Below are 16,633 nucleotides of genomic sequence, written 5' to 3'. Positions count from 1 at the left end.
GCGAACGGGCGGAAAGGGTTCGAAGAGGACCGAGGCGTCTGCGAGCGGCGGGATGTCGTCCTGCGATTTGACATGTCGCTCGAGGAGGCGGATGAAGAGCTTCGACGGCTGACCCGGTGTCTTTCTCGGCCTTCCTACAGCAGCGGAGGAAGGGACGGTACGAGGCCATTCAGCCGACATGGGCTTGCACAGTCTCGATCGGCTTCACGGTGGACGACTTTGCCGTCAATCTTGCTCGCTGCCTACGCTCGCTGCCGCTTTCCATTGCCAGGCAATCACATCCGAGCATTGTAGTGCCGTCACGCAATGTCACGGCGAACGCCTTCGCCGTCGCCGCCCCAGTCTTCCCGCCGAACCCAGCACATCGCTTCGTCCTTCACCGCCAACAGCCGTACGCCTGACTTGTCTTCCTCGTCCAGCTGCAGCTAGGCGCGGCTCGTCAAGTCCCAGCGTGGCGGACTGCTCATCGACAAGCGATACCATTCGACTCCGGCGGAACCGTCGGTAGAGCGGGTGGGACTCACGGACGGTTTCCAGGTGGGCGACTGCGTGGAGGCTAGCCATGCCGTCACAGAGACGCAGAACGCATGGAGATGCATAGACGTCGTTTCGAACGAGTGGATATCGCGAGCTGTCTCTCGAGAAGTCGAGATCGATGGTCCGCCTGCAGGCGCTACAAATGCATGGCCAGAGTAACACAACGTGAAGCGAAAGACGAAGCAGAGAACATAGGCAGATAAAAGCGGCACCCCCCTCCCTCACTCGTCGTCGTTCCTCGCCCTCACCTCCGTCCCAGCCAGCGCCTTGACCCCCGCGCTCCTCGCCACCTCCGCCAGAAACTTCTCCCCCGTCTTGCCCTTCCCCTTCGCGCGCCCGCCGTTCTTCCCAGCGACTTCGGACTGCGACATAAAGATCGCCTCGACAAACTTGCCAATCCCCAACTCTCCAATCTCCGCCTCGGCGCGAGGTCCCCACCGCCACTCGATACTCGGATCACCAGACTCGGTCTTGCCTCCCTCTGCATTCGTGCGCTGCGTGCGCTGAGTTGTCGCCCGACCGGATTTGGCTTGCGTCGAGCCTTGAGTCGCGCCGGTTTGGCCCGTCTTCGAGCGCTCGAGGTATTGCTGCTTGACGAGGTTGTTGAGGAAGGTAGAGAGGGTGTGCGAGGTTGGGTGGGCGGAGGCGAGCGAGGAGGGAAGGACGGAGGACGGCGTGAGGGCGAGGCGACGGAGGTACGAGATGAGCTGGTCTGCGGGACGCGTGACATGGAAGTCAGCAGCCTTGGACACGGCGCAGCACGTGTCTACAAGCACGGGAGCCCGAGAGACACGGCAGCTGCGGACGAAAGCGCCGACTCACCGTCTCCGAGCACCTTCCCGTTCACCAAAATCAACGCGAGCACGATCCCGAGCAGGCCATACATCTCCCCCTCCTCCCGCTTAACGTCCCTCATGACCGCCCCGTCCTGGTCCTCCTCATCGTCGTCTTCATCGCCATCCGCTTCCCACGCTGCGAGTTCAGCGCGCAGGGAACGCTTGCCGCCTGAGTCGGCGGTCAGGTCGGCTGAGGGCTCGGAGGCGAGGGTGCGGTAGAGATGGGAGACGGACTGGTGAACGAGGGGCTGGGGGAGGGCAGAGCGGAGGAGCCAGGATTTCGCTTGGTCTGCGCGAGGAGGCGAACGAAGCGACCAGTCAGTCCTGCCGTCCATCAGATCAGGACATAGACGGTAGGACGCACTCTTGCCGGTGGCGGTCTCCTTCTGACGCAGCAAGACGAGCTCGAGCCCGAGGACGTCCTTGAGGATCTTCTGGACCTTGGGGAGGAGGTTGTTGAAGTGTCGGCCGCGGCCGTCAACGAGGACTGTGGGCGTGGAGTCGAGTCAGTACTTGCGAGTCTGGACCCACACCAAGAAGGCGGGGGAGCAGCGTGCAACGAAGCAGCCGTTCTCTCGCCACGAAAGGAGCGAATCTAGCAAAGGGACCCACCGTTCTTGACGATGTCTTCGCGCTTGAGGATGCGCCTGTGCGACTCGTTGAAGAGGATGTAGCGGACCATGGCCTGGATGTAGTGCTTCTTCTCCTGTGAGGAGAGGGCAGACGACGAGGCGAGAAGAAGAGGGTCAGCACTCCCTCGCTTCGCACCATAGGCGTCCACGCCCGCCACTCACGTCTTCTGTGAGCTCTCCCTTCTTGCCCTTGCCCGCACCCTCGTCGTCGCTGCGGTCAGTTGCCTCCTCCTCCTCCTCGTCGTCGGAGTCGTCCCTCGCCCGCCTCTTCCCCTTGCCCTTTCCCTTCCCCGCCTTGCGCGAGTCCTTCTTCTTGCCTGCACTCTTCTTCTGTGTCTTGTGCGCGCGCCTGTCCTCGTAGTCGGTCGCACAGCCAGACGATTCCTCCTCCGCGTCCGAGTCGGCCACACGGCGTTTCTGAGCGAGCGGGAAAGCGTGCGACCGGTCAGAGAGCGTGTCTGTGGGTCGTGTGGGGGTCCCTGCGTGCTGACCTGGGCCCTGGCCATCGTTGTTGGGAGTCGAGGTCACGGTCGACGGCGAAGCGACGCGGTTCTCATCAGCGAAACACCTTCGACTCGTCCACACCGCTCGTGCGTCCCGTCTGACAAGCTAGCATTGCTCCTTAGAGTGTACTGACCCTGCCAGTCGCTGTCCCGTGCGCCTGCGTCCCACCGTCCACCCGCTGCAGCGCTCGATCCCTCCTTCCCTCGAACGATGTCGTCCTCGCCCGTCTACGAGGCTACCTGCACTGCGCCCGTGAGTAGACGCTCTTGAGGATCACCGCGGATGACTGGCGGGCGCTGGACCGGCTGGAGGAGGATCGATGCCGCTTCGACCCTCTCTCCCCTTGTCCTCGAAGAACGGAAAAGACCGGTTCGCTGACCCGTTCGTGCTCTGCTGTGCGCAGGTCAACATTGCCGTCGTCAAGTAGTGCGTCGCCTGTTCTGTTCACATCGCCAGGCTCCGTTCGCTGACCCTCCTTTCTCTCGCTCACTTCCTTCCTCTCGCTCTACTCCTTGTTTATCCCGACCCAACCTATGAAACACACCTCCAACTACGCACTATTAGCTGGGGCAAGCGCGACACCTCCCTCATCCTCCCAACCAACTCGTCCCTCTCCGTCACTCTCTCGCAAGACCACCTTCGATCCCTCACCTCGGCGCGGTGCATCACTTCGGGCGGCGCGGACGCACGGGACAGGCTCTGGCTTAATGGAGAGGAGGAGGAGATTAAGCAGGGCGGGCGGACCGAGAGGTGCTTGAGCGAGATGAGGAAGATGCGGAAAGAGCTGGAGGTGCGTTTTATGCTTTCGTGCGGGTGGTTTGCCTGGGTCGCCTGGTCCGGATGTGACTGGGTGACCTGCAGGAGGAGGTATCCTGTCTCGAAGCGCAGAACTCAGTGGACCAGCTCGACGAATCTCGCATCTCACGCCCTGCTTTCGCTCGCAGGCCTCCAACTCCTCGCTCCCTCACATCGCCGACTTCCCCATCCACATCGCCTCCGAGAACAATTTCCCTACGGCCGCCGGCCTCGCCTCGTCCGCATCTGGCCTCTCTGCCCTCATCGCGACCCTCACGACCCTCTACGCTCTCACTCCCGAGAACGGCGTCTCCGTCTCGTCCCTCTCCCGTATCGCCCGCCAGGGATCTGGATCGGCGTGCCGGAGCATGTTCGGCGGCTACGTCGCATGGGAGATGGGCTTGAAGGACGACGGCAGCGATTCGGTCGCGGTCGAGGTCGCGCCCGTCGAGCACTGGCCCGACTTGCACGCCCTGATCCTCGTCGTCAGCGACAAGAAGAAGGGGACCCCGTCGACCGCCGGTATGCAACGCACGGTCGCCACCTCTGCGCTCCTCCAGCACCGCATCAAGGAGGTTGTTCCCGCCCGCATGCAGCGCATCACGACGGCGATCCAGAATCGCGACTTTGATGCGTTTGCGGAGGAGACCATGGCAGACTCGAACCAGTTCCACGCCGTCTGCCTCGACACGTTCCCGCCCATCTTTTACATGAACGACGTCTCGCGCGCGGTTATCCAGCTCGTCACCGAGTTGAACCGTGCCAGCGTCGAGAAGGGCGAGGGCGTCAAGGCTGCGTACACGTACGACGCGGGTCCGAACGCAGTCCTCTACGTCCAGGAGAAGGACGTCAAGCAGGTCCTCGAACTCGTCCTCCGCTACTTCCCCCAGACGGCCGAATCCTTCCCCGACCCGTTCAACGTCGGTGCGAAGCCGGCGCAGGACGTTCCGCAGGGCTTCAACAAGGCTGTCATCCCCGAGCACGAGGTCGGCGCCGTCGCGCGCATCATCCACACCAAGGTTGGCGACGGCCCGCGCGTCCTTGCCAAGGAGGAAAGCCTCCTCAACGCTGAGGGGATGCCCAAGTCGCTGAAGTAGGCGGCCTCGTGTCTCGAAAAAGCGCGCAGTGAGCGCAGGGTTCCCTCGTTGTGCTTCCCTTTTCCCGGTTCTTCGTTCCTCGTTCTATCGTTCTTGAGCAGTCTCTTTCGCGATGTCTTTCGGCAGCAATGCATATTTGGCAGCCAGTCTCGGTCGTGGGAAGCGGAGAGATCAGCGGCGAGTCCGGCGTTACAACACGATACGAATCGACCCATCTTCCCTCCTCGTCCGCCATCTGCACGCCGTCTATTCTGCATCCGTTGCATCCCCGTCCTCGTCGCCCAGAAAGTCGGCGTAGGCAGGATTTGACGTCTCCTCGACGAAGGGATACTTCAAAGCGACGACCCACTCGTCGAAGATCGAGTTCTCCTCCTTCGGGACTTGAATGCCACATAGGATCTTTCCCACGTCTTGTGGTCGAGAACGGAGACCAGGGTGAAGAGACAGGGCGAGCGGAAGGGAAAAGAGAACCCGTCAGCGAGTGTCTGCATCCACGAGGCAGTCACGGGATGCGCACGCACCGCCGCCGTGATTCCGGTAGTGGAACAGCGATATGTTGAACCGCGTTCCGAGCGTCTCGAGGAACTTGCGGAGCGCGCCTGGCCGTTCGGGGAACTCGAACCGGAACATGCGCTCGTTCGGGACCTTGCTCTTGCCGCCGACGAGGTATCGCGCGTGGCTCTTCGCCAGCTCGTTGTCCGAGATGTCGAGCGCTTTCATGCCGCCCGCTTCGAGCGCCGAGACGATCGACGAAAGCTCTTCTTTTCGCTGTTGAGCGGGAGTAAGGATCGGAGTCGACGTTCCGCCGCTTGCTGCTGCGCCCGCCTGCGGCGGAAGAGCTCGTGATGATGAGGATGAGGACGAAAGGTAGAAGGAGAGGAAGATGAAGGCGCGCTTGGAGGACGAATAGCGGTAGACGAACTCGGTGACGGCTCGAGGGTGGATCGCCGAGTGGAGCGCGAGGAAGCTGCGATGGAGACGAGTCAGCTGTTGTAGCGTAGAGGAAACGAGACACACTCACGCCCCGGGCTTTTCAGGGATGATGACCCGCAACATGGCCTCCTTGCCCTCGCCCAACTCTGCGCGCTCGGCGATGAATCGCAGCCGGCTAAAGTTGATGTTTGCGCCCGAGACGATCGAGACAAAGTTCATCTTCTTGCCGATGAGGTTGTTCTGCTGGATCCACTTCTTGGCGCCGGCCACGCCCAACGCGCCGGAAGGTTCCGGGACGGAGCGGGTGTCTGGCGGACGAGGACGGTCAGCTCTCCCTCGTTACACGATTCGCGGCACACGCACCCTGGAAGACATCCTTGATCGCGGCGCACAGCTCGTCGTTCGAGACCAGGATGATCTCGTCGACCAGCTCCGCGCACACCCGCAGCGTCTCATCGCCCATTCTCCGCACCGCCGTCCCGTCCGCAAACAGCCCAACCTCGTTGAGCGTCAAGTGTTCGCCCTTCCGCAAGGTCTGGGCGAGAGCATCGGCGTCGTGCGTCTCGACGCCGATGACCTTGACTGACGGAGGCGCGACGGCCTTGATGTACGCGGCCATGCCGGCGAGGAAGCCGCCTCCGCCGACGGGAATGAAGACGGCATCAAGCTTGCTGACGTCCGTCTGGCGCAGGACCTCGACCGCTGCTGTTCCCTGGCCGGCAATCACATACGGGTCGTTGAAAGGCGGGATGATCGTGAGGCCGTGCAGCTTCGCTAGCCGTGCGCATTCGCGCTGGGCCTCGTCAAAGTCGGCGCCGTGCAGGACAACACGCGCCCCGAGCCGGTCGACGTTCTGGTACTTGATCGAGGGCGTGTTGAGCGGCATGACGATCGTGCAGGCGACGCCGAGTTCTCGCCCCGACATGGCGACACCCTGTGCGTGGTTGCCTGCGAATGTGTACGGCGTGAGCGTGAAGCCCGGCCAAGTACTCGCAGTCGCCAGCCTGGAAAAGCGCGGCGGCGCAACTCACCTGCTGAGCAAGCGATCACGCCCCGCCACCGCTCCTCCTCTGTCAGCTGCCGCATCATGTTGTACGCCCCTCGCAGTTTGAACGAGAAGACAGGTGTCATATCCTCCCGCTTGAGGAGGATGTTGTTCCCTAGTCGTTGCGAGAGCTGGGTGGGCGGGAGAGTGGGGTTAACGCGACGGCGAAAGGACCAGTGGATTTGTCGGAGAGAGTAGGGTTCGAGAGAATCTGGTCAGCCGCGGTCCAGCGACAGAATCGAGGAGGAAGGGACGGACCGAGACGGCCGGGGTGAGCGGCGTCCCCTCGGGCAAGATCGAGTAGACATTGCTCGTGAGGCTCATGAGCATATAGTTCGGAGTCCCGTCCGGCTTCATCAGGTGCGCTGCGCCCATGGACGAGCGCGATGTCAATTCCCCTCCGCGAAGACTCAAAGGCGAGTGAATCGGGAGTAGGAAGCAAGACGCACGTGGTACCCGGCTGTACATTTCTTTGTTCGCTGGAAAGACGGGTCTCCGCACCCGCTTGCCATCCGGGAGGAGGATCGTTCCGCTCGCATCGACCAGGTCGTCTGCCGAAAGCGATGAGGCGGAGGACGGCGTGGGAAGCGATGCGACGCCGTTGGTGATGCGCGAGAGAGTCCCTTCAGTCTCTGAGACGAGCCCCCGAGCAGTGGGCTGGAGCGGAGGAGCCATGGCAGCGAAGTGGTGCAGCCCAAGGAGAGTCGTGAGGAGGAGGGGGAGATGTGGAACCTCGGCAACTCGTTCCTTTGGCTTGTCGACCCTCGCTTACGACTGCGAGATTTCCACAGTGACGTTGATAGGCGCGGGAAACCGATACGATGCGAGTTGCGATGCGAAAATGCGAAGACTGTCCCGCCGTCTATGTCCGCTTCCCCTTCTCCTTCGCCCGCTTGTCCCTCCTGACGACCTCGAACTCCCAAAAGTCCCTCGCAGCCCATACCCGTCTCTCGCCTTCGCTTGAAGCCCCGCCGCGCAACACCTCGTCCGCCTGCCGCTCAATTTCCCGCACCATCGCCCGCGCCTTCTCCCGCGTCTCAGGACCCATCGCTCGTTGCGCCTCGTCTGCGTCGGCGTCGGCGTACTTGACGCTCAGGTGGTTGAGCAGCAGTGTCTGCGCGCCCGCGCAACCGGCGAACGAGGCGGCGCCCTGAGGTGTCGAGTGGCCGTGCGAGCGTGCGAGTTCCGTCACGTACTCGAGAGTCGTCGGCTGGCCATCTCGGAGCTTCGAGGGGTGGTGCGAGTCGTCGAGGTCGGGTAGGAACGCATTTGTCGACTCGTGCACAACGACGTCGACCAGGTCGTCCGTTTCGATTCCTTCAGGGTTGACGAGCGGCAGCATCGCGCTCGCATCGTACGTGTCACCGAGAATGACAATCTTCCTTCCGCCATTCGGGTCGAGCGGAGGCGGCTCGAGGACTGTCCCGTCTGCGAGCGTGATCGGTTTCCGCTCGGTCTGGATGAGCGAGAGCAAAGAGAGAGGGTTCTTGATCCCGTCGGCGGCGAGAGCGGCGGCGTTTGTCGGGTTCTTGAGGTGCGGGATGAAGAGCGCTGGTTGAATTGGGAGAGGGCGGGGTGATTCGGAGAGGAAGTAGCCGATGCAATTGACTGCGGGCGAGGGAGCGATCAGCTTCGTCCAGTAGACACTTCGCGCACCCGAACACTCACTGGTATGCAGTATAGGACCCGCACTGACGCTCACCGACCCGCCCTCCTTCTCGCTCACGATGTCCCTCCAAAACCCGTCCTCGCCCATCCGGATATCCCGCCCCTTCCGCTCGCTTGGATGCAGTTCACCCGTCTCGGGTTCTTCGCCGGGGAAGAGCAGCTCGTGGACGACGTAAGGGCGGGAGAGGATCGAGGCGGTGAGGGAGAGGGTGGTGCGGAGGAAGAGGCGTAAGCCAGACGGGCCGTAGATTTCGGTCGGGGGCTGCGAGACGAGAGTGTGTAGTATCAGTCCCCTGGAGCTCAAAAACTAGCCGATAGCGTTGCCTCAAGGCAAGTCGTGAACTTCGGAGACGGAGACTCACGATTTGCTGCGAATCGTCCAGGCGCGGGTCGTCCTGTCCGGGCAACACACTCCCCTCGCCGGCGCTGATCGTACACAACAAGCCAGGGAGACCGTTGATGTGGTCGCCTGCACAGGGCGAGCGAGAAAGTCAGCTCGCGCGTCGTCGGCAGAGCTTGGCCGCTCAGATCGTTCGCCCAGCCTCGCGCGCAGTGCTGACAGACGCAGACTCACCGTGCATGTGCGTGATAAAGATGCGCGAGACCTTGCTCAACGGCAACTTGCATCGCGGGTCGATGAAGCGGTGTTGCGTGCCCTCGCCGACGTCGAACACCCAGCTGTGAAGGCGGAGGCATGGTCGATCAGCTTGAAAGCATAACGCGAGATGAGTCGAGCTGAAAGGACGATAGTCGCGCACTCACAGCTTCGAGTCGAGCCGCACCGCCAGAGACGAGACGTTCCTCGTCGGACTCGGCTTGCCCGCCGCCGTGCCGAGGAAGGTGATGCTGATAGAGTCGATGGGCATCGTTCGGCGAGGTGCGTGGGCTATCCGAGAGGCGAGCGAGGGAACTTGGGTTGTCGAGTGATGGGAATCAGGAGGGGGAGCGGGCAAAGTGGACAAGAGTCGCGGCGCGATCGGTCCCTTCGCGATGGGTCGGCTGAGCCTCAACAAAGCGACTGCACTCCTCCAAGCCGGTCCAGCCAGTGTTGTCGCTGCGTGAGGGCGTTTCGAAGGCGAGTGGGGAGTCGAGTTGGCGAGTTTGGCTGAGCAGAGCTGTGCGGCGGGTCTATGGACGACTGGGAAGCGTCAATCCAGCACAGTCTGCCGTCCGAGCGAGTCGTTCTGAGCGAGCGGTGAACCGTGGCAAGCCAACCCTCGTCCCTCTCTTCCTCCCGCACTTCACGCGCCATGTCCAACTACGCGAGCAAGCTGATCAAGTGCACATTTCCGAGTCAGGGCGTCCTCCAAGTCACGCTCGCACGCCCGCCGGTCAATGCCTACAACTCGGAGCTGTCTGCGGAACTTCAGCGGCACTTTGAGCGGGCAAGCGGCGACCCCGACGTCCGCTGCGTCGTCTTGAGGAGTGACCTCGACAAGGGCTTCACTGCGGGACTTGATCTATTGTGCGTACGCTCCCTCACGTCGTCGTCGTCGTCGTCGCTGACATTGTTCGTTCGGATCCGGCTGTCGGCGATGCAGCGCGACGAACCTGTTGCCAGAGGCAGACGACCCTGCGCGGGCAGCACTAGCTCTGCGTCAGGTGTGTCCCAGGCCGGTCGAACCGACGCTGCGTGCTCTCGTTCTCGCTGACCTCGTCCTCCTCGTCTCGACCCGCCCCACCTCATCTCGCGCAACAGCACATCATCTTCCTGCAGCAAGCCGTCTCGTCCATCCAGAACTGCGACAAGCCCGTCGTCGCTGCCGTCCACGGAATCTGCTTCGGAGCGGGCGTCGACTTGTTCTCGGCGTGCGACGTCCGGCTTTGCGCAGAAGGGACCGTCTTTTCCATCAAGGTGCGTGCGACGAGGATTCGCCTTCAATCGCATTCAGACCGCGCTCGAATTTTCTGCTGATCCCAGTGACCCTCGTCTTTCGCAGGAAGTCGACATCGGCCTCGCCGCAGACATTGGTTCGCTTCAGCGTCTCCCTCGCGTGACCGGCAACGCCTCGCTCCTGTACGAGCTCGCCCTCACCGCGCGCAACTTTGGACCGCCCGAGGCGGAGAAGCTGGGCCTCGTTTCGCGGGTCGTTGGCGGAGGAAAGAAGGGAGTTCAGGAGGCCGCGATGGAGTTGGCCAAGGTTATCGCGTGTAAGTGCTGATTATCTCCTCCAAAATAGCGACATGATATCGACGGAGTTCGTCGTTCGTCGCGCAGCCAAATCGCCCATCGCTACACTCTCGACCAAGCACCTCCTCAACTACTCGCGCGAGCACACGGTCGAGGAGGGTCTCCGGTACACCCAGGCTTGGTGCGTTGTGCCGCTCGTCCCTGCTGGCTGATTTGTTTTTTCATTGACGCCGTACTGATTGTGGGATTGTGACCGTTTCGCAGGAACATGGTTTGTTCTTTCCTCCGCGTCCAGCCTCTTCCGAAGTTGATGCCGCTTCCTTCGGGCGCTTACCTTCCCTTCCTTTGCCTCGTTCGCAGGCTATGGTTCAAGCATCCGACGTCCCCGCATCGTTCCAGGCGTGCGTCAGCTCCTTTCCGTTCCCTCACAGCGCTTGTTTGCCCCTCGCAAGGCGTCTACTGCCGTGGAAGCGACCGTGGAATTCGCTGATCAACTTTGCACGCTCTTGGCGTCTCGCAGATTCACGCAGAAGAAGCCAGCAACCTACGCTCCCCTCCCCGGTCCCGCCAAGCTCTGATACCCCTTCCTTCGTTTATTCCCCAGTTCGCTCGGCTCAAGGTTTGTACGGATGACTTTGCGGGGTATGGAATGCAGTGGTGGTTGCTTCACATCGCGAGGGAAGAGGTTATCCAGCTCTACGCGAAACAAGTCGGCCGGTCTCTTCGTTCCGTACGAGGCTTCCAGTCAACGCGCCCAGAAATCCTCGCTCTTCCTCGCGGGACATCGTAGGACGCGTGTAAGCGAGAGTGACTGCATACTGAGATTCCAACGGACAAGAGTGAGACTGCAAGACTGCGAGGATGAAAGGGCGAAGGAATGCGAGAGAATAGTGGTGACTGCTTGGAGATGCGAGGGCGCCCGTCCACGGAGAGAGCGCGGAGTCAGAGGGTTAGGCGGGTGTGGGCGGGTGAGGTGTGCGCGGGAGGATGGGAATCTAGAAGATCTCGCTCGCGAGCGGGCAGTTCTCGAGCGAGTGACCAAACTCTGCGCGACAGAGACGAGCCGTACAAATCAGCCTTCACTCTGACTTCGCGGAATGAGGCGGACAGGTCGCTGGAATCCTCGACGCACCTTCGCAGTCGTCGCACCACTCTTTGCCGCCTCCGTTCGTGCCATTCCTCGACGAGGCAGAATGGCGGTCGGAGAAAGACGACTTGGTCGGCGAAGCAGGTGCGACTGTAGAAGGAGCACGATCAGCGCGACAGACAGGAAGGAACGGAGGGCAGGACGCACAATCGGGACACGAATCCAAGTCGTGGCCCTTCTCGCCGCACATCTCGCATTCGGCTCCGCCCTCCGCATCCGAGTTGGCCTTGGACGAGCCGTGGCCGTTGAGGCGAGGTGTCGAGGAAGAGGTTGACGCGGCGCCGGCTTTCGCGGCGAGGGCCTTGTACTTTTGCAACTCGGTCTCGAGTTCGTCTTCGTGGTAAATCTTGGACTCGACGAGCGACTCGAGCTCGTTGACCTGCGCGAAGGGGTCGGGCACAGAAATCAGCACTGTGGCCATTGACCTAGCCCATCGAGAAGTCCGCCGAACGCACCTCCTGGTTCAACGCCTTGATCTCCAGCTCGCTCTTCCGCTGGACCTCCTTCAGCTCCGATCGCAGCTGTTCTAGCTCGCGTCGGAGGGAAGAGTCGGAGGAGGGCGAGGTCGGGAGGGAAGACGCTTCTTTCGTGGCGGAGGGAGGATTGTCGAGCTGCGACATGAGGCTGCGGACGGGGCGAATGCGTCAGCATGGCGTGAATCGACACGTTCAGCACGGCGTGAGGCCCTCGCAAAGCAGATCGCGCGTGCAGACGAGACCGGAAGCGACACGCACTTCTCGACAGTCCGCTCGAGCGCCTGCTGCGCATCCTTGAGCTGCTTCGCCTCGGCGACGACCTTGCTGTTCTGCTCCGCGAGGTCCTTGTTTTCCGCCGTGAGCGTCTCGATGATGCTCTTCAAGCCGACGATCTGTTCCCGCGTTGCAGCTGCATCGTCGCCGCCGAGCGAGCTCCGCGAACTGGCGACAGATGTGCGCCGGTTGGTCTCCGGCCGAGGCGAGAGCTTTTGAAGGCGGTCGATCTCCCGCTCGGCGCTGCGCAAGTCCTGGCGCAACTCGGCGACGAGGTCGGCGTGCTGAGTCGCCTCGCGCTGCGTCTTTTCGAGGGTCGCCTTGGTCGAGACGAGCTCCTTATGCACGCGCTTGAGGTCGTCGGCGAGTGCAGAAGTCGCGTCACCGTTGGCGTCGTGCCGCAAGCCTTCGAGTTCGGAGCGTTCCGCCTCGAGCGTCGACTGCGACTCCACGAGCGCAGCCTGGAGCTCCTGAATGCGGGCGGCGGACCGTGATTCGGCCTGACTCGACCGTTCTGCATGCGGTGGCGTTAGCGGGACGAGCGGTCAAGTGTTACGATGGCCCACGTACCGACGACCTCCTTGAGCGACTTGATCTCGCCCTTGAGAACCTGCTCCGCCTCGACATGCTTCTGCCGCCGAGCTCGTGCGTCTGCGACCTCCTGCTCGAGCTGGATGCGCGCGTCTTCGAGTTGCTCCTCGAGCGAGACGAACTTGGCGCGCAGGTGCTCGAGTTCGGCGCGAGCGGTCTCGGCGTCGATGGCCTGGGCTGCAGAGACGGAAGCGGAGAGTGTGCGGGAGGTCGAAGGCGAGTCGGCGCGAGCGGCGTCGGAAGATGGCCGCCCGTCGAGCTGCGCCTGAAGTGTTTCGGCGAGGTCGACCGCCTCGAGTCGCGCGAGCTCGATCTCGGCAATCTTCTCCTCGTACGTCTCGCAGAGGGCTTGGCCGGCGCTGCGCAGCTTGTCAAGTTGCGAGTTGAGGTCGTTGCGCTCCTCCTCGTGCGCCTTGTTCGCCTGCGCGAGCCGATCGCGCAGAGACTCGACTTCGGCCTCCTTCGCCGCCGTCTTGTGCTTGTCCTCGAGCTTGAGCTTGTCGTAGCTGGCTCGCCGGGCGTCTAGAGCCTTCTGAACGTCGGCAAGCTGTGTCTCGAGGTCGAGGATGCGTGCTCGATCCCGCTCGCGCGCGCCCTCCTCGCCCTCCGCGCCGGCCAGCCTCGCCTTTTCCGCTTCGCGCGCCCGCTCTTGCTCCTGGTCCATCTGCGCGACCCGCTCCTCGAGCTGCTTGATGCGGTTGTTCTTCTCAGTCAACCGGTCCTCCATTTCCCGCCCGAGCTTCTCGCTTCCCTCCAATAGCTGCCGGATCTCGGCCTCGCGCTGACGAGCCTCCTCGACCTGCGTCCGCAAGTCGTCAAAGTCGTCGGCGTCGCTCGCGGAGAACATGGAGCGGTGCGACTGGCGCGAGACGGAAGAGGCGAAGGATTGTCGTGATGAGGAGCGGAAGCTGGGAGTGGTCGGACGAGCGGCGTGGCTAGCGGAGAGGTCGCTCTGGGCGGCGCTCGTTCGTCGTCGCATCATCGCGCCGGGAGTCGAGGGAGTGACACGACCGGATATGGAGGAAGGTGTGACGGAGCGTTTGAGACCGTAGGCGGCGGGAATAGGCGGAACGTCGGGTGCGGTGTGGCGGAGGGAGGAGGGTGGTCGTTTGATCGAGGAGGCGAGTGGGGCGCGTGGTGTCGCTGACGGACCGCCCAGCGATTTGCAAGCTGTCGTTGGGGTAGCACCGCCAAGCGAGGGTCGTGCCATGCGAGTCGGACGAGGTGTGGCGAACGTGGTCGGTTTCGTCGGGGATAGAGAGGTTCGAGATTTCGCTGGGGGCTTGGTCGGCGAGAGAGACTTGCGAGGCGTCGGTTTCGTGACAGTCGGAGTGCCGCTTGTCGATGCTGCGAGTCGTCGCGCAGGGAGGTCCTTGGCGCTCATGGCGGCGTACTTGCTGGCTCGTGATCCGTCCGTCAAAGCTGGTGCGGCTCGCGGCTTGGGCGTGATCTTGGCGAGTGGGAGGAAGAGGCCGCAGAGCGGAGGGCAGGCGAAGTATTGGGTGCTGCGCATGTTTGTGGGTTCAGCTTGCGACGGCGAAGATGCGAAAGCGCTCTCTACAGCGAGATCCGCTGGCCTCGGGGCACGCCGCGCCAACTCACCCTTGCACGCTCCCGTCGTTCTTTCCTCGTCCAGCGAAAGCCTCGTCGAGCTCGACCCCGCCGAACGTCCCCGCTTTCCCCTCGACCTCGCCCACGAATCGCAACGTCCCCTCCATCTTCTCGCCAGCGACCTCGAACGAGACAGGCGTGCCGGGGAGAAGCATCGGCGGGGGAGGCGGCTCGTCTGCTCGAGAGCTCTGGCGGGACGGCGTACGGGTTGCGGTGCGGGAGCCAAAGCCGGTGGGTGTGCGAGCACGGGCGTAGGAAGGCGTCGTCGGCGTCATTGGTCGAGCGGCCGTTCGCATGCCGGGCAAGACGGGTTGACGTCCGCCTGACCCCGCGTTCCCTGCGACTGCAACGCCAACGTCGGGTGAGTCGACGTACTTGGCCGGGTCATTCTGGGCGATTGCGCGTCGAAGGGACGAGAGGTCGGGGTTGGCGAGCGAGGAACCGGGTCGATGGAGGGCAGACTTGCGGCGCGCAGACGGCGTCGGAAGTGCGGTTCCGCCGAGGGACGCTCGTGGTGTAGAAGGTGGGCGGGAGGTCATCTGCGAGCGTACGACTCTGGGAGGTCAGCGTTTGGGAAGAGGTTAGGTCGGGAGGTGGGGAGGCGAAGAGGCGTCTACCTCGGTCTGCAAAGCCTGCGCGGGCAGAAGGGAGGCGCGTATAGTTCGCTGCATTCCTCACCATGCCCCGCTGTTCAGCAGAATGAGCCCTTCGTCCCCCGCTCGAACCGCGAGTCCCGTTCGACAAGTCGTCCCCCATTGCGTGCACGGCGAGACGACAGGACGGGACACGCACGTTGATCTCCAAGTCCTCCTGTACCCGTCAACACAGTCGCACACCGTCCAGTCCGTGTTGTCGCAGAGCGAGATGAGCGTGTTGAGCGAACGAGGCGATGGGAGGTGCGACGGCGTCGGGTGAGGTTCAGCGGGTCTAGCGGTGATGTAGAGCGTCGTACGGAGCCAGCGAGTCGTCGAGGACGTCCAAGAAAGCAGAGCAGGGGTGTTGTTCGACGTCGACCTTCGCCTCGCGCCTCTCTCTCGAGGGGACACTCCGCTGCACTCGCTCAAGGAGGCTTTCGATGCGCTTCGTTGTACGTTATATGCATTACTTGACGACGACTGGTGACGGCTACAGCATGTACACGAGTTGCGGTCCAGGGACGCAGGATGCCACGGAAGAATGAAAGAAGTCGGCGTGCTACGCAGTCTGGCGAAACTGCCGGTGAGCGAGAGAGTACGAGCGGAGCGCTCCTAGGCAACTGGAGCATGGCAACGGCGGACGAGTCTGGCGAAAGTCGAGGCGACGCCAGACGAGCGGGCTCGGGCGACGGGCGGGAGGATCAGCGGAGTCGCTTCGTCATCCAGCACGAACTCGTCCGCTGCAGACTCGTCGAAGCCGTGCAAGGAATACGTCCCTGCGTCGAGTTGGCGCCTCGCCTTCTCGCTTCGTGCCGTCGGATGATCAGGCAAGGCGTACTCGGTCCAGTCGACGCCGAGATCGCCCAGACAGATGAGCCCGGGACAAGGCGGTGAGAGAGGTAGCGGCCACACTGCAGATCGATGCCGAGTCAGTCCTGCGCAATCTTCCGGGTAGAAGCAAACTCACGAGACTGCGGTGCTGCTTTCGGCGGCACAAAGTCTTCGCACGAAGCGAGCGCGTCCGAGATCATCTGGTGATCGAGGAAGCTGCAGCCGTGGCGCTTGCCCAGGTGTCGGAGGAACAGATCGCGGACAACACGAAGCCCTGCGCGACGGAGGAGAATCAGTCGCGCGGTTCGACAAAATTGTAGCAGCTACTCTCACCGTAGAGCCTTTCCAGCCTAATGCGACATCTCGTCGTCAAGCACTCCATAGCCGACTCCAGTCTCTCGCTAGATGCTCCCGCCTTCGAGCGTTCGCACTCGTCAAGCCTTCTCCGCAGTTCCTCCAGCACCCGCATGTCCTGGTAGTGGTCGAGCGCCAAGCACACCCACACGCGATGCTGGAAGGTTTGGTAGTGCGCCTCGAGCTCAGCGGTCCACGGAGGACAGCCGTTATGCGTCGGGACGATGTGGGAGAAGAGAGTGGAGTACGGATAGAGGACGTCGAAGCGCACGCTCCATGGCAAGAGCTCGGGGATGTGCGCTGGATCAATGCGCGAGTCCGGCACGAGCGAGGCGACAGACATGGGTGCGGAAGGGCGGGACAGGCGAGGACAGGCAGAGCGGGGAGGGGGAAGGGGACGCCCGCGACGAGACGACGGGACGGAGTACGCACGCTGGTCAGCAGGCCCTCCTGTCCTTGTCAACGCAGTCGCACGCCGTCCAGCCTGAGTCGTCGCTGGTCGAGATGAGCATCTTAGGGTTAGGGTTAGGGTTAGGG

At 62.7% G+C, this 16,633-nt stretch overlaps 7 protein-coding genes across 7 annotated transcripts; 2 read left to right on the top strand and 5 right to left on the bottom strand.

The window, feature by feature from the left end:
* Positions 1–758: 758 nt before the first annotated feature.
* Positions 759–2,511, bottom strand: RHTO_06006 (MAGE family protein; the record flags this gene model as incomplete). The annotated part of the gene is made up of 6 exons (XM_016419667.1): positions 759–1,249; positions 1,360–1,662; positions 1,738–1,860; positions 1,986–2,079; positions 2,168–2,422; positions 2,497–2,511. The coding sequence occupies 6 exons, from the start codon at positions 2,509–2,511 to the stop codon at positions 759–761; spliced, it is 1,281 nt and encodes a 426-aa protein (XP_016275121.1).
* Positions 2,512–2,719: 208 nt separating this feature from the next.
* On the top strand, positions 2,720–4,401 carry RHTO_06005 (diphosphomevalonate decarboxylase; the record flags this gene model as incomplete). The annotated part of the gene is made up of 4 exons (XM_016419666.1): positions 2,720–2,761; positions 2,913–2,935; positions 3,074–3,299; positions 3,454–4,401. The coding sequence occupies 4 exons, from the start codon at positions 2,720–2,722 to the stop codon at positions 4,399–4,401; spliced, it is 1,239 nt and encodes a 412-aa protein (XP_016275120.1).
* A 246-nt stretch (positions 4,402–4,647) lies between these two features.
* On the bottom strand, positions 4,648–7,054 carry RHTO_06004 (threonine dehydratase; the record flags this gene model as incomplete). The annotated part of the gene is made up of 7 exons (XM_016419665.1): positions 4,648–4,811; positions 4,923–5,368; positions 5,423–5,642; positions 5,698–6,282; positions 6,366–6,510; positions 6,638–6,744; positions 6,829–7,054. 7 exons carry the CDS (start codon positions 7,052–7,054, stop codon positions 4,648–4,650), a joined length of 1,893 nt encoding a protein of 630 aa, XP_016275119.1.
* Positions 7,055–7,241: 187 nt separating this feature from the next.
* RHTO_06003 (ribonuclease Z) lies at positions 7,242–8,913 on the bottom strand (the record flags this gene model as incomplete). The annotated part of the gene is made up of 5 exons (XM_016419664.1): positions 7,242–7,987; positions 8,048–8,309; positions 8,410–8,516; positions 8,622–8,725; positions 8,810–8,913. The coding sequence occupies 5 exons, from the start codon at positions 8,911–8,913 to the stop codon at positions 7,242–7,244; spliced, it is 1,323 nt and encodes a 440-aa protein (XP_016275118.1).
* A 384-nt stretch (positions 8,914–9,297) lies between these two features.
* RHTO_06002 (delta(3,5)-Delta(2,4)-dienoyl-CoA isomerase) lies at positions 9,298–10,756 on the top strand (the record flags this gene model as incomplete). The annotated part of the gene is made up of 8 exons (XM_016419663.1): positions 9,298–9,512; positions 9,589–9,649; positions 9,747–9,902; positions 9,988–10,198; positions 10,266–10,359; positions 10,443–10,449; positions 10,539–10,579; positions 10,699–10,756. 8 exons carry the CDS (start codon positions 9,298–9,300, stop codon positions 10,754–10,756), a joined length of 843 nt encoding a protein of 280 aa, XP_016275117.1.
* Positions 10,757–11,173: 417 nt separating this feature from the next.
* Positions 11,174–14,815, bottom strand: RHTO_06001 (CAP-Gly domain-containing protein; the record flags this gene model as incomplete). Its single annotated transcript, XM_016419662.1, has 7 exons — positions 11,174–11,223; positions 11,311–11,415; positions 11,473–11,704; positions 11,781–11,949; positions 12,060–12,588; positions 12,645–14,170; positions 14,268–14,815. The coding sequence occupies 7 exons, from the start codon at positions 14,813–14,815 to the stop codon at positions 11,174–11,176; spliced, it is 3,159 nt and encodes a 1,052-aa protein (XP_016275116.1).
* Positions 14,816–15,523: 708 nt separating this feature from the next.
* RHTO_06000 (uncharacterized protein) lies at positions 15,524–16,439 on the bottom strand (the record flags this gene model as incomplete). Its single annotated transcript, XM_016419661.1, has 3 exons — positions 15,524–15,822; positions 15,879–16,016; positions 16,076–16,439. The coding sequence occupies 3 exons, from the start codon at positions 16,437–16,439 to the stop codon at positions 15,524–15,526; spliced, it is 801 nt and encodes a 266-aa protein (XP_016275115.1).
* Between the last annotated feature and the right edge of the window lie 194 nt (positions 16,440–16,633).

The sequence above is a fragment of the Rhodotorula toruloides genome (assembly GCF_000320785.1).
Source record: "Rhodotorula toruloides NP11 unplaced genomic scaffold Scaffold4, whole genome shotgun sequence".
Taxonomy (NCBI): Eukaryota; Fungi; Basidiomycota; class Microbotryomycetes; order Sporidiobolales; family Sporidiobolaceae; genus Rhodotorula; species Rhodotorula toruloides.
This window is presented reverse-complemented; position numbering and strand designations above follow the sequence as displayed.